Below are 11,850 nucleotides of genomic sequence, written 5' to 3' on the forward strand. Positions count from 1 at the left end.
CCCCAAATACTGACCCTTCCGTGGACTCGGAGTGGACGCTAATGGCCAGGAGCAGGACGATGCTCTTGCTTGCAGCCCCCGTGCCCAGAACAGGCCAGAGGCCTGGGTGGGCACTCAGCCTCTCTACACGGCCTCCTCCCGCCCGACAGGCGAGGACGACAACCGTACACACCTCTGGGGTCACTGTGAAGGGTCGTGCGAAAAGGCTGTAATGCGTTTGGTACAGGGGCTGGCGCGAGTACCCAGGAAATGTTCATCGCTGTGGTCCCCAGAAATGAACCACCGGGTGGCAGGCGGGGAATCTCTTCCAAATATCTGGCCACCAAAAAGGACAAGGTCTGGAAAATCACCCTCAGCTAGACCCTGCTCCTCCTGGGCCAGCCACACCGAACCTCGGCTCCTTGAGAATGCTGCCTTTTCACCGGTTGCAAGGATTACGTGTGTGTCGCTGCCTCTGCCTCGGCACCTTCGGCCCCACCCCCGCCCCGGCCTGCAGCGGACGGCCCTGCAGCGTCCCGCACGTCTCTGGGCATGCCGCTCGCTTAGGACGCCCTTCCCAACGCCCTTGAGAACGCAGAGGACCAGTCCGCGTGGGCCTTTACAATCTGGTCCACGTGCACAGCAGGAGCGAGGACGGTTCCTGACAAGCTTGCTGTCCTTGTTCGCTCTCATTCTAATAAGGTGTTTCAGGCTTAAAATCTAAACGTCACCTTCCCAGAGAGGTAGGCCCGTCACTAACACAGGATCGGACCAAGCCCGTCATGCTTTATCCTGCTAACACGCCTGTTAAAATGGTACCGGGTGAAAGCCGACCTACTCAAAGTAGCTGCTGTTTACTGGTCCTCACCCAGGAGATGTTTCTGAAGAATTCCGCAGCTTAAAAAGAAAAAAAAGGGGAGGAGGGGGATGGTGAAACCAACCCACAACTTATTGATGAGAACCCCATGGGCCGGAGCAGGGAAGTGACTCGTTCCTCACCGAGCGCCAGAAGAGGCTGCGACCGACGGGAGAGGGAGCAGCCAGGGGCCCGGAGCCCGGGGCCCGGGTCCGCCCACCACAGCCCCTCCTCTGTGTGCTGGGCCACTCGAGAGACAGTCTCGGCAGTGACCCTGGGGTGCAGCACGTGCTGATCCGAGGCTGCCGAGGGACCTGCAGGGCTTTTTAAACTGCGGACGGCTTCTGCTGTAGCAGAAACCCGGGAGGGAAGGCCTTGGCCTTGGCACATGAACGAAGTTCCATGGGTGATTCTTATCCCAGCAGAGATGGGGAACCCCCAATTTAATCACTCAAGCATCATTTGCTAAACGTCCACTGTCCCTAGCGGTGTGTTTCTGCTCTCAAGGCTCTTAGGGGGAGTCAAGAAGTACATAAACTAAATTAGAGGGAAAAGTAAGGCTGTGTATAATTAAGCACTGAATTCGCTCAATTCTGAGAAAGTAGGGCAGGAGCGGAGGCTCGAGGGAGGGGCTGTTTGTGGAGCTGGGACAAGGGACCGACAGGCCCCCCGACGACAGATAAACAGGGCAAGTTCGCCCCCAGGGCAGCGGCAGAGCCCTAAGGAGCCCAGGAAGGAGCCCGCAGGGCGAGGGGCGAGCAGGAGGCCCTCCCGGCCCTCGCCCACCCCCACCCCCCGCCGCTGCGGCTCAGCCCCCTCTCACACAGCCAGCAGGGCCTCAGGTTCGTTCTAAAGAGAATTCCGGCGGCTCTGAGGGCTGGAACACTCGGGCCGGGCTGCCGCCCTGTGCACCAAAAGGCCGAGGTCAGATCCCTGGTCCGGGCGCGCACAGGGGGCGATCGGCCAACACCCCCCTCTCACTCCAGTGCTCCCGTCCCTCTCTCCCCCACCCCTTTCCTCTCTCTCTCTCAAAGAAACAACGATAAAAACATGTCCTGGGGAGGATTAGAACAAACTAAGTTTGAGACTTATCTTACTCACAAATGCAAAGGAAATAAAAACATCAGCGGAGAAGCGAGTTGTCCCAAAGTCACCAAGCTCATCGGGGCCTGGGGCCCCCAGGTCCTCAGCCTCCCGCGTGCTCTTCGTTCCACCGCACCGCCCCAGACACTCGTGGTGCGGGCGGTGCCGTGGGAGCTCATCGGCAAGGTTCTCACAGAGCAGCACCCCAAACACCAGCCTGGCGCCCACGGAGGGTTTACCAGCAGGTCCCGTGTGTCACGCGGGGACAGACGGGACGGCGCGCAGCAACGGAGAGGAGCCGGAAGCAGGCAGCAGGGCCATACCCAGGCAACTCTCCCGAGACAGCTGGTCAACACGGTTTTAGGGGATTTTTTTAAAAAATTAAAACCTGATTAAGAAAAAAACGCCACTGTGTTTGTGTGGGCCTGTCAGGGGACTTCCTGGGTGGGCTGTGCAGTCCCGCTCCTCGCGGAAGGGGTGGGAGATAAGAACGCCCAGGCGGCTGGGGGCAGACGACAGGGTGGGCGGAGGTCAAGGACGCGCTTAGCTCGCCGCAACTCAGCGCCGCGGCGGCACGAAGCTTCGGGAGAGCGTTAGGGGGCAGCCCCCGTCCCAGGGTGACGTCCGTGCCCACAGAGTCCCCTGGCAGCACAGCACGAGGCGGCTGGTCCGAGCCCTGCGGGCCGGACAAGTGTGCAGCCTGGAAGGGGGGCCGCCCTCCCTCGGCGCGTCGCTCTAACGCGGGCGGCGTCACCGCCGGGTGCTGGAGGACGGGCCACGCGGGCAGGACCGAGGCGCGAGGCGAGGTCTGGACCTCGGTGCTCAGGCTCCGTGCTCAGGCCACACAGGGAAAGGGGCAGGGGCGCAAACCTCAGCACTCACACTTCTACCTCGGTCACACTCGTCATTATTCAGTCAGAGCTCCCGACCTCCCCAGCGAGTGTGAAACCTAGCAACGACACATCAGACGCTGAACTCCCCGCCCGGTCCCCAGACGCGGCTCCGTCCGGCTTCCCAACGTCTCCTGTTGACAGCGCTGCTCTCAGGCACCTAAGCGCAACCCTTTCCCCCTGGGACTCTAATTAGCTGCTGAACGCGTCACATGAAGGGCTCCGGCCACAGCTCACGAACAGAAACACTCAGTGGTTGCCGACCCCTCACGCTTGAAACCCCAACTCCTGCGCCAGCAGCCCGGAGTCGGAGCCCCCCACACCCCCGCCGGAGGGCCTGCCGGTTTGGCCGTCTGCCAAATGCGCTCAGTGCTTATTAAGCACATGACCTTGGGACAGTCACTTAACCTGGGCTTTATTTTACTCACCTATAAAATGGGTATAATAATTCTTGCCTGAAAGGATCAACTGAGGTAATAAAGAAGAGAGCACTGCTATAAATTTTAACATATTATAAAAACACACACATCATCATTATGTCACAGTTATGGCAATTTTATTTTATTTTATTTTATTTTACACCTGCCTTGCTCCAGAAAGGATACAAAGTAACCCACATAAAACACAAAATAACAAGCGTTTAAGGGGGAAGCAATAAAAGACATACAGAAAAAATGGAACTGGGAATGAAGCTAAGAAAAACGCATACCACAACGGCCTGTGTAATCTTGCAGGTTAACAATTTGGCCCAAACACTGTAGCTGGATTTGGAGAGAAAACTGAGTCAAGGAGACAGTGCAGTGTCCAGAGAACTGGAAGCCAACCACTGGTCAGAAAGAGCACAGTTCCTGCTGCAAGACCAGGTCGGACCCCCCCCGGGGCCTCGTGCTGCGATGCAGATGGGCAGCGCCCCAAAGTCTCCCTCCTGGACTCTGTTTCGTTACCTCACACCAGATCGAAAGCCTCTGGAGGTCGGGTCATCGTCTCATTATTGCGTGTACGTGTCTCCAATAGCACGTAAAGCGATCAGTCAAGAACAACATAACTCAGCTTCTGTGTAACGGTTTCCATGGATCCGACCTCTCCCTTCCTGTTTCAAGCCATCCCGCACGCCTTCCACCACGATCCCATACTTCAACAACCTCCACCGGCCTCCCCACACTTGACCTTCACAGCACAGCCTAGGCCACCGCCTGTCTTCCCATTCCTCGAATGTCTTTTTACCCCATTAAGCTCAGCTTCAAAGTCTCACCTTCCACCAGAAGTCTGACCAGCAGCAACGTGGCAGGGGGGCCTGGGGTCCAGGAGGGGACTGGAAAGTCAGTCCTGTGTTCTCCGCGGTCCCTCGACAGCTCGGAGCGTGTGAGCACGCCCCTGAACCGCCAGGAACGTTCCCTCGTCTGTGTCGTCACGGCTTTGGGACCGGCTCACCCAATCGCCCGCCAGCCGTACGATTCTAGGGCACGCGGGTCCCTCCGAGCGAGGACACGCCCGGATCTCGCCTCTGATCGCTATCGCCTGGTATGTACTTTCCTATGTGACTGCACACGCTGTCTTTCCAACGTCCCTGCCGAGTGAATGTCAACTCTGGCACTGCAGACAACTTTTGTAAGCAAAGAACTGTTTAAAAAACTATTTGTAAGAGACTGATTATAATATACTTTGCTTACTGCAGTATGAATCAGCAAAAATGGGGGGGCTTTTTTTTTCATTAAGCAGACTATTACAATAAGCACACTAAAACAAGAAAACAGTTGAGTCACATCTCTAAAAAAGCACATTCGCTCCGCAGGTTACAAAGCCAGTCGGCGGAACTCCATTCCTCAAGGTGGCCACGCGCGAACCCAGCAACACGGCATGCACATCGTCCACTGCAGAGAGAATGCCCACGGCAAGACAAGACCGACCGTAATTCCTATTATGTCACTAATTTTACTTACATACCGTTCTATGATTCCAACACTTTCACAAAGTGACGCGGGGAATTGTGAAACAAGTCACGTGACCAGCCAGACCGCACTGGCAGTGATGCCAGCAGTACTGCAGGCTGCGTACAGCCTCTACCATCGGCATTCGTGCTGGGCCCCGTTTCGGGCTTTTCATGTTGTCTTTTAAAAAAATAACATTATGTATCCTTTTCTCGATGAACACTCAGGTTCCTGGGCAGTACTCAAAAAAATAATCTGATAAATTGAGAGGCTGGCTGATCCTTCTTTTGCTCTTTACCAGTCCTGTCAGCGAAATCTAAGCAACACTAACAACTTGAGTGTTTAACTGGAAAGAATAAATTAAAAAGAAAAAACACAGCAGCCACACCCGTCACTGACCACCACCGAGACACGGGTGCCCAGCGCCTGAACGTCTGCAGTGAAAGCACTCGGGGCTCCGGCGCACACCACACGCGCGGCGCGGGCAGGGCTCCCTGCACCGGAGCTCCTGGAGCTCAGGACAGCCCTCCCGTGCGACGCTGCGCACCCCGTGAACGGACCAGCAAGTGAGGCCGCGGCTCCGCGCGGGCTATTTTTGTTTCTGCTTCCATTGCTGTTACTGCCGAGAGAGTTTACAAGGGCTCGCTGCCAGCCTCGAACACGGGCAGGAAGATGTCGCCACAGAGTAAAACCGACCCGTTCCTGAGAAGAAACACAAATCTACCAAGCTGTCCCGTCACCCTCACTCACAAAACGTCAACAAGGCGCAAAGACGCCCGGCGAAAGAAGACGGAGAAGGGAGCGGCCCTTCCCCGTGAACCGTAATCAGCACCCCTCCCACCCCGACTCCGCCCCGGAAGCTATTTAGCTCACTGAAGCAACACAAAAAGATAGGAATAAAGAAGAACTCTGGTCCAAGGAACTCCCTTGGAAAAGGTAGAGAAGGGAAGACTTCCTCCAGGAGAGATCCAGAAACTCGGGCACAAACTAAGCTGCACTTGCAACTCGGGGCGGCCCAGGCCACACGCGGCAGCCCAGTGTTACACTTCCCCGGAGAAACACGTGAGCGTGTTTGCTCAGGCATTTAACACTAAAGGAGGCGACAGCAACAAGAACAGGGTGACCGAAAAAGGGCATGTTTTGTCTGTGACTTGTTCTGCTCTGTAAACGGTAATTATTTTAATAGTTCTAAATGCAAGCACTTCCATTAGGAAAACACGTTTCTGCCTAAAATTAGGCTTCACGGTCTTTATGAATTACAAAAACTGGGCAACCGAACAAACACTGCCATATAAAAGCAAATTAACGACGGCCATATACAGAACTTGAAAAGAAAATTAACCTCGGCAGTGACCGAAAGAAGTCTGGGGCGCGGAGACGGGGCTGCGGGTCCCCCACGCCCCACGCCACCCCCAACGAGCGGCCGCCGGAAGGCGATGGCCGCTACACGACGGTGCGGCCTTCCTGGTGCAAAGGCCACACGCAGTCATGAACGCGAGTGGCCCACTTTACAAACACAACTAAATTCAGGACCAAGTGATACAGATTCAAAAACTTCTAATATTTCATTTCGAATGGAAAACACTACCCAAGAGTACACTTAAATGTCCAGTTCTGTGGGTTTAGAACCACCTGCTTAAGACGGTCAAGGCTCCGTTAAACATCTCTGGTGGCTCGACAGGAGCGATTTAACTTAACGCTCCGACCCCAACCTCCTCTCTGCACCCTGCCCAGGTGAATAACGGACCGACCATGACTCCAGCCTCCGCGGCAGCGGGGCACACCCTCCTGCCGCTCGCTCCAGGCCGTCCATCCGCGCGGAGAGCAGCGAGTTAAAGCTGCGGCAGCACGCCACGCCACTGGAGCCCGAACAGCACCGGGGGTTCGTGTTTCCCTCGGCTGCTGGGGTTTTTGACAGTGACAAAATGAAGGGAATTAGAAATTAGTTTGGGGAAGATGTTAAAAATCACTGGTACAGGAATGGCTTAGAAACAGAGCAGTCCTTTTAAAAACTAAAAACGCTTGGTCAGCTGTGACATGAATGTTCAGGACCTGAATTCAAAAGCACCATCATAATTAACGGGTGGGACGAGGGAAGGAAGCGACCGCGGGTTCTCGGGGAACTCCCGGGCAGCCGCCGGGCAGGTGCAAGGGCAGGAGGCAGCTTCCATCCCGGGGGCCCACGCAGCCGTGGAGCACGCCGTGGGTCACCAGTCAGGGTCGGGTGCAGGTCGGCGGAGACACCGCACTCCCAGAGCATTCTAAACATCGTGGAAATAAACTAGTTGGATTTTTAAAAAAGCCTAATAGGAAATCTACTCATATATCAAAAATTGTAAGTGGAATGCCTACCTCACAATGGGATGACTTTAAAAATCACTTATCAATCAAAGTAAGATGCACGAACTTGTCCAGACTAATTTAAAACAAACCCACAAGGAATCCTGAATTATAATTTTAAAAACGGTTTGCCAAGCACATGCTTCCCTTCCTCGTTGTAAACACTGTGATTTCAACCCCGGAGCCCAGGGAGCCCTCACCGCCTCCAACTTCAGCCGCTCTGTGGAAACAGGCCCGAGGCACCGCGGCCTCCCCCTCAGCCAGGGCCGGCAGAGGTTCGGTCAGGGAGCACAGCTCCTCCCGGGAGCCTGGGGATCACGAAGAGCCCGTCTAATAAAATGGGCACGCGTATGGATCACTTCTAGGGTGATCCGTTTGAGAATCTGAGGAAATGAATTTTTACAATAGCATGGAAAGCCAACCAGAATAAAGGCCAGTTAATAACACTCATCATTTTCTGCATTACAAAAATTGCACCGTGAAATTTTGTTTGTAAAATGCAAGGTACATTTTCTCCTCTCAGATAAAATACCTGCGGCCTCGGTGGTGGTTAAATTGCAGCTATAAAGGAAATTGTCCCGAGATAAATGGCTTCCCTATGAGAAGGTTTCATTGCTACACTTCACCTCGGGACAGTAAATCAAATTAACTGCACGCTGTCCTCTGTCAATGACATCACCAGTTTGACCACATCTTGGGGATCGGGTGTAAAAACATATGCTACTTCAGGCATAAAATCATATTCCTGCTCTTTGTTCACCTGACCTCACGCCTCAGGTCTGGGAAACAGTCATTCACCTAAACGTGCTGGTGGAAGCTACAGATTATTTCCCCTGCTACACGTGGGGCCTGCCTACTGAGGTGAAAGAAGAAAAATGGTGAAACTGGTTATTTGAAATTGGCTTGCTTCTAGCCCATCAAACCTTGAATTTTGTTACAAATTAAACTGAAGACCAACATCTCACCAAACCTGTAGCCTGCAAGTGACCACGAAGCGCCTTAACAGAATTTCAGAGGTTTAACACGTCAGCGTGAAACAATACTTCTTGATGCTTTCCTCCGCTAGCAACAGCACCATGGTGTTAAAGACACACTATGGCTGTACAAAACAAAAGGGTTCAAAGAAAACTTGACCAAAGGACAGTCCAGAAATCAAAACCACTGCTTCTTCCGCGTGGCCGAAGTTAATCTGCCCCTCAGAGATCAACTGCCCCAAGTCTGCGGGGAACACCAAATCACCGCTGACAACGCAGAGAGGCAGGCGGGCGTGCTGACAGGGCCGTGAGCTCCACGGTGGACACCATGTTCGTGTTCATGCCTCTGTTTTTCCCCACCCACCCCCAGCACAGACACGCAGGGGAGGCAGACCCCAGTGCTGTTCGGGAGTGCCGCGCAAGTCCGCACTGTGAGGGGCACAAAGTTAGTGTAAGGCCCATTTTAGATCTCAGTGGAGAGGCTGAAAAGGCAGTGCAGCCCTGAGAAAGTTCTGAAAGTGCTGTCAGTCGGGATTTCTAAAACACTTGTCCACCCCACAACTCCTGGAGAAAGAGGAAAGATGGGATGTGGAAACCCTGCCGCCTCACCTCCGCAGAGCGTGCCAGCTTTTCACTCGGGGCAGGGACCCAGGGAGAGCAGTACCTACCCGCAGAACAAAGTGAAACCCAAATAGGCTTCGCGTGGCCTCGGAGAACAGGACAGGTTCCCTCCCCTCCCCACCCCTCGGGCCCAATATTACTGCAAACTGTAAGAAAGCCTTTTTAAACAGAAAACAGAACAGCGCAGAGCTGATGCTCAGCTCGAGGCTGTTGTAAAGCTGGTGAGGCCCCAGGAGGGTCGCCTGGGCCCGCAGAGGAGGGGGTGCACGTGGATTGGGTGGGGGGAGTCCTTTTGGTTATTAGTAAATAAATCAGGCGGCAGAGAACACGAGGCCTGGGCAACTGCAGGAGGAGCCAGGCCTCGCTCCCCCTTCTCTTCCCGGCACAGCCTGGGTTTGATCTCAGAGCCCTGTGGATTGCCAAGGAAAAAAAAAAGAATCATATCGAACCACAAAAGCACATGGGGCGAATGTAAAATATAAACACGGCGTTGGGCTGTGAGTGGCTGTTATTAAAGGTCTGAATTACTAAACATGAGAGGCGGGGAAAGCCAGGCGGCCATTTCAATAATATAAACCTCCCCGAATTAGACATTATTCAAATGAGAGGATCGGCGCAGCGGCGAGCGGGGAGGACCCAGCCCCCGGGCAAGAAGACGCGGCCGCAGACCCGGGAGGGGATCCCCGCCTCCTGACTCCCCGCGGGAGGGAGACCCGGACATTAGCAACTTGTCAGGCCGGGGGTCCAGGGGCCGGCCGGCCTCACCGCCGCGCTCTGGGGACCTAGCGACGCGGGGCCCGACCCCGGCTCGGCGGTGCGGTCAGGGAGGGTTGTGGGGGCCACACCACGCCGGCGCCTCCCACCCCGCTCCCCAGGGACTCTGCCCGACCGGGACCCACGGGGCTGCCGACGGCCGGCCCGAGGACATGCCCTCGGAGGGGGACTTCCGAGGGTCGCCCCGCGAGGGTGCGAAGTGGCGCCCACCCGCCGCCCCGCGTACGTCGAGCGCGGGCCATCTCGGGTCCCGCCGCCCCCAGGGGGACGAGCGGGTGCCAATAGGTGCCGGGACCGTGACCCCGGCTAGACCCCCTGGGCCCAGGGCGGCGGCGGGCGCTCCCCGCGGACGCCCCCCGCCGCCCCGCCCCGCCCGCGCCGCTCCCGGGGGCACGCGCGCTCAGGTCCGGCCGCCGGTCCGCTCCGGGCCCGCCGCCTCCCGGCATTGTGCCGCCGCCGCCCCGTCCTCCACGCCCCCCCCGCGCCCGCCCGGCCGGGCCGCCCGCCGCTATGAATATGTAAAACGTCTTCATTGTCCTCCTCGGCCCCGGCCCCGCCGCGGACCCGCTCGGGCTCGGGCCGGCGAGGCGGCGGCGCTGCAGGCCGGGCCGGGCAGCTGGCGGGCCGGGCCGCAGCCCCCCGGTGCCCCGGGTGCCCCTCCGCCCGGCCGCTCCGAGCCTCTCTCCCCCTCCGCTCGGCGCCCGGCGGGGGCTCGGCGCTCTCCGGCCCCCCAGCTCCCCGCCGTTAATTATAATAATCCTGAGTACTAATAAATTATGCTAAGTCGCGGGGGGGCCGCGGGAGCCGGGCTCGAGTATGAATATGAATATGTAAAATGCCGTAATGATTACCTGCTGCTGCTGCCGCCGCGGCTGAACTCTCATCTTGACTCGCTGCTCCTCCGTCCGCCATTTTGAATATTTTAACCAAAATCGCCGGGTCGATAAGCCCTCCCTCGCTCCGGCTCCCCTCCCCCCGCCCGCCCTCCACGCCGCCTCCTCCTCCCCGCCCCTCACGCGCTTTCCTGTCCCAGGGCGCGCGACAGGGGGCGCGCGAGGCCGGCCCCGCCGAGGAGCCCCACCCCTTTGGGCGCTCTGCGCACGCGCCCCTCGGCCGAGGCAGCTCCTCCGTCGCTAAAACGCCCTCAGCCTGCCAGTCACCCCTGCGCTCCATTTTTTTCCTTCTTGGCTCTGCACATGCGCGACTCTCCACGCGCCTGAAGCCTCGTCCGCGCATGCGTGACCTCCCCAGGGCTCCCTCCCGCAGCGCAACCTGTGCAGTGGGGCGGTGGAGCGTCCGTGTTTCTCACGGCCCTTCTTCTGCACCGCTTCGCTCCCTTCCCAGCTTTGCTCGGGCTCCCCCAGGGCCCAGGGGCTCTCTAAAGGCAGGATAGGGACCCCCGCGGCCCGGAGCGTGGAGAGGCGTGGCTGCACGTGGGCGCACACTTTTTCGGGCTTTCCGCGTGGTTGAAACACCGGCCACGAGGCGGGGCCGCGGGCCCGCTAGGTGACTTCCGGCCCTGTGGGCAGGTAGGGCGGAAACGTCCGCCGCAGGGGCCCGGCCGAGGCACCTGCTGAGCCCCGCGGCGGCGTCCCGCTCGAAATTTGAATCCGGTCAGTCCCCGCCTCCGGCTCTGCCGGAGCTGTAGGCCGGAGGGCCGGGGCAGGAGGAACGTCCTGTGTTAATTGAATTAGCCAACACTCCTTCCGCGCCACTTGTTTGTAACACCCGCGGCTCCCGCGCGACCGGTACATCACACCGCGCTCCTTCCCGCCAGTGCTGGGACTCTCGCGCAAATCGGAACAGCATGATCAGACTGGCTTCCTTCCCTCCCCTTCTCTTCGCTCCGGAACTTCTGTTAAAACACAGCAGTAAAGTGGGAATTGGTGACCTAATAAATAATGTCCAAATCAATAGCTTCGAGACTCTGCCGCGTTTCTCAGCGTCAATATGATAGGCGCTTTGCATTTTAAAAATCTTTGTAACTAGCCATAATGTTCTAAGATCTCGGTAAATTCTGGACAAGACCCAGGTGTAGTTATTTTATTAATCTCTACTAAAGCCCTAAGATTTTTTCCCAGTTTTTTAATTATTTTTTTAATTACAGTTTACATTCAATATTGTTTTGTATTCTTTTCAGGTGTACAGCACAGTAGTTAGACAATCACAGAGCAAAAAGAAGAATGTATTCTCCAGTCAGCAAAGAAAAGTTTTAAAAAATCCATCCAAGATCAGCTGGAAGAGAGAGGTGACTTTTAGAACTTGCTTGGGGTAGAATTGCAGCTTCTACACTGAAGAGAAACTGATCTCTAAGAGATGGTCAGCAGTTGTTTAAACTGCTAAAGCTTCCATCATGCGTCTTTCGCTGGGAGCATGTAGTTAAAGAAAGCTATTGTGAGTGACGG

At 56.5% G+C, this 11,850-nt stretch overlaps 1 protein-coding gene across 2 annotated transcripts in view; it reads right to left on the reverse strand.

The window, feature by feature from the left end:
• Nucleotides 1-10,387, reverse strand: part of POU2F1 (POU class 2 homeobox 1) — a 97,619-nt gene extending 87,232 nt beyond the window's left edge. For both annotated transcript variants that reach the window (XM_036015115.1, XM_036015114.1), the window contains exon 1: nt 10,297-10,387. In XM_036015115.1, the coding sequence (XP_035871008.1) occupies nt 10,297-10,357 (61 nt within the window). In that variant the 5' untranslated portion in view covers nt 10,358-10,387. The remainder of the gene's footprint in view (nt 1-10,296) is intronic.
• Between the last annotated feature and the right edge of the window lie 1,463 nt (nt 10,388-11,850).

This window comes from Phyllostomus discolor, chromosome 14, assembly GCF_004126475.2.
Source record: "Phyllostomus discolor isolate MPI-MPIP mPhyDis1 chromosome 14, mPhyDis1.pri.v3, whole genome shotgun sequence".
NCBI classification, from domain to species: Eukaryota; Metazoa; Chordata; class Mammalia; order Chiroptera; family Phyllostomidae; genus Phyllostomus; species Phyllostomus discolor.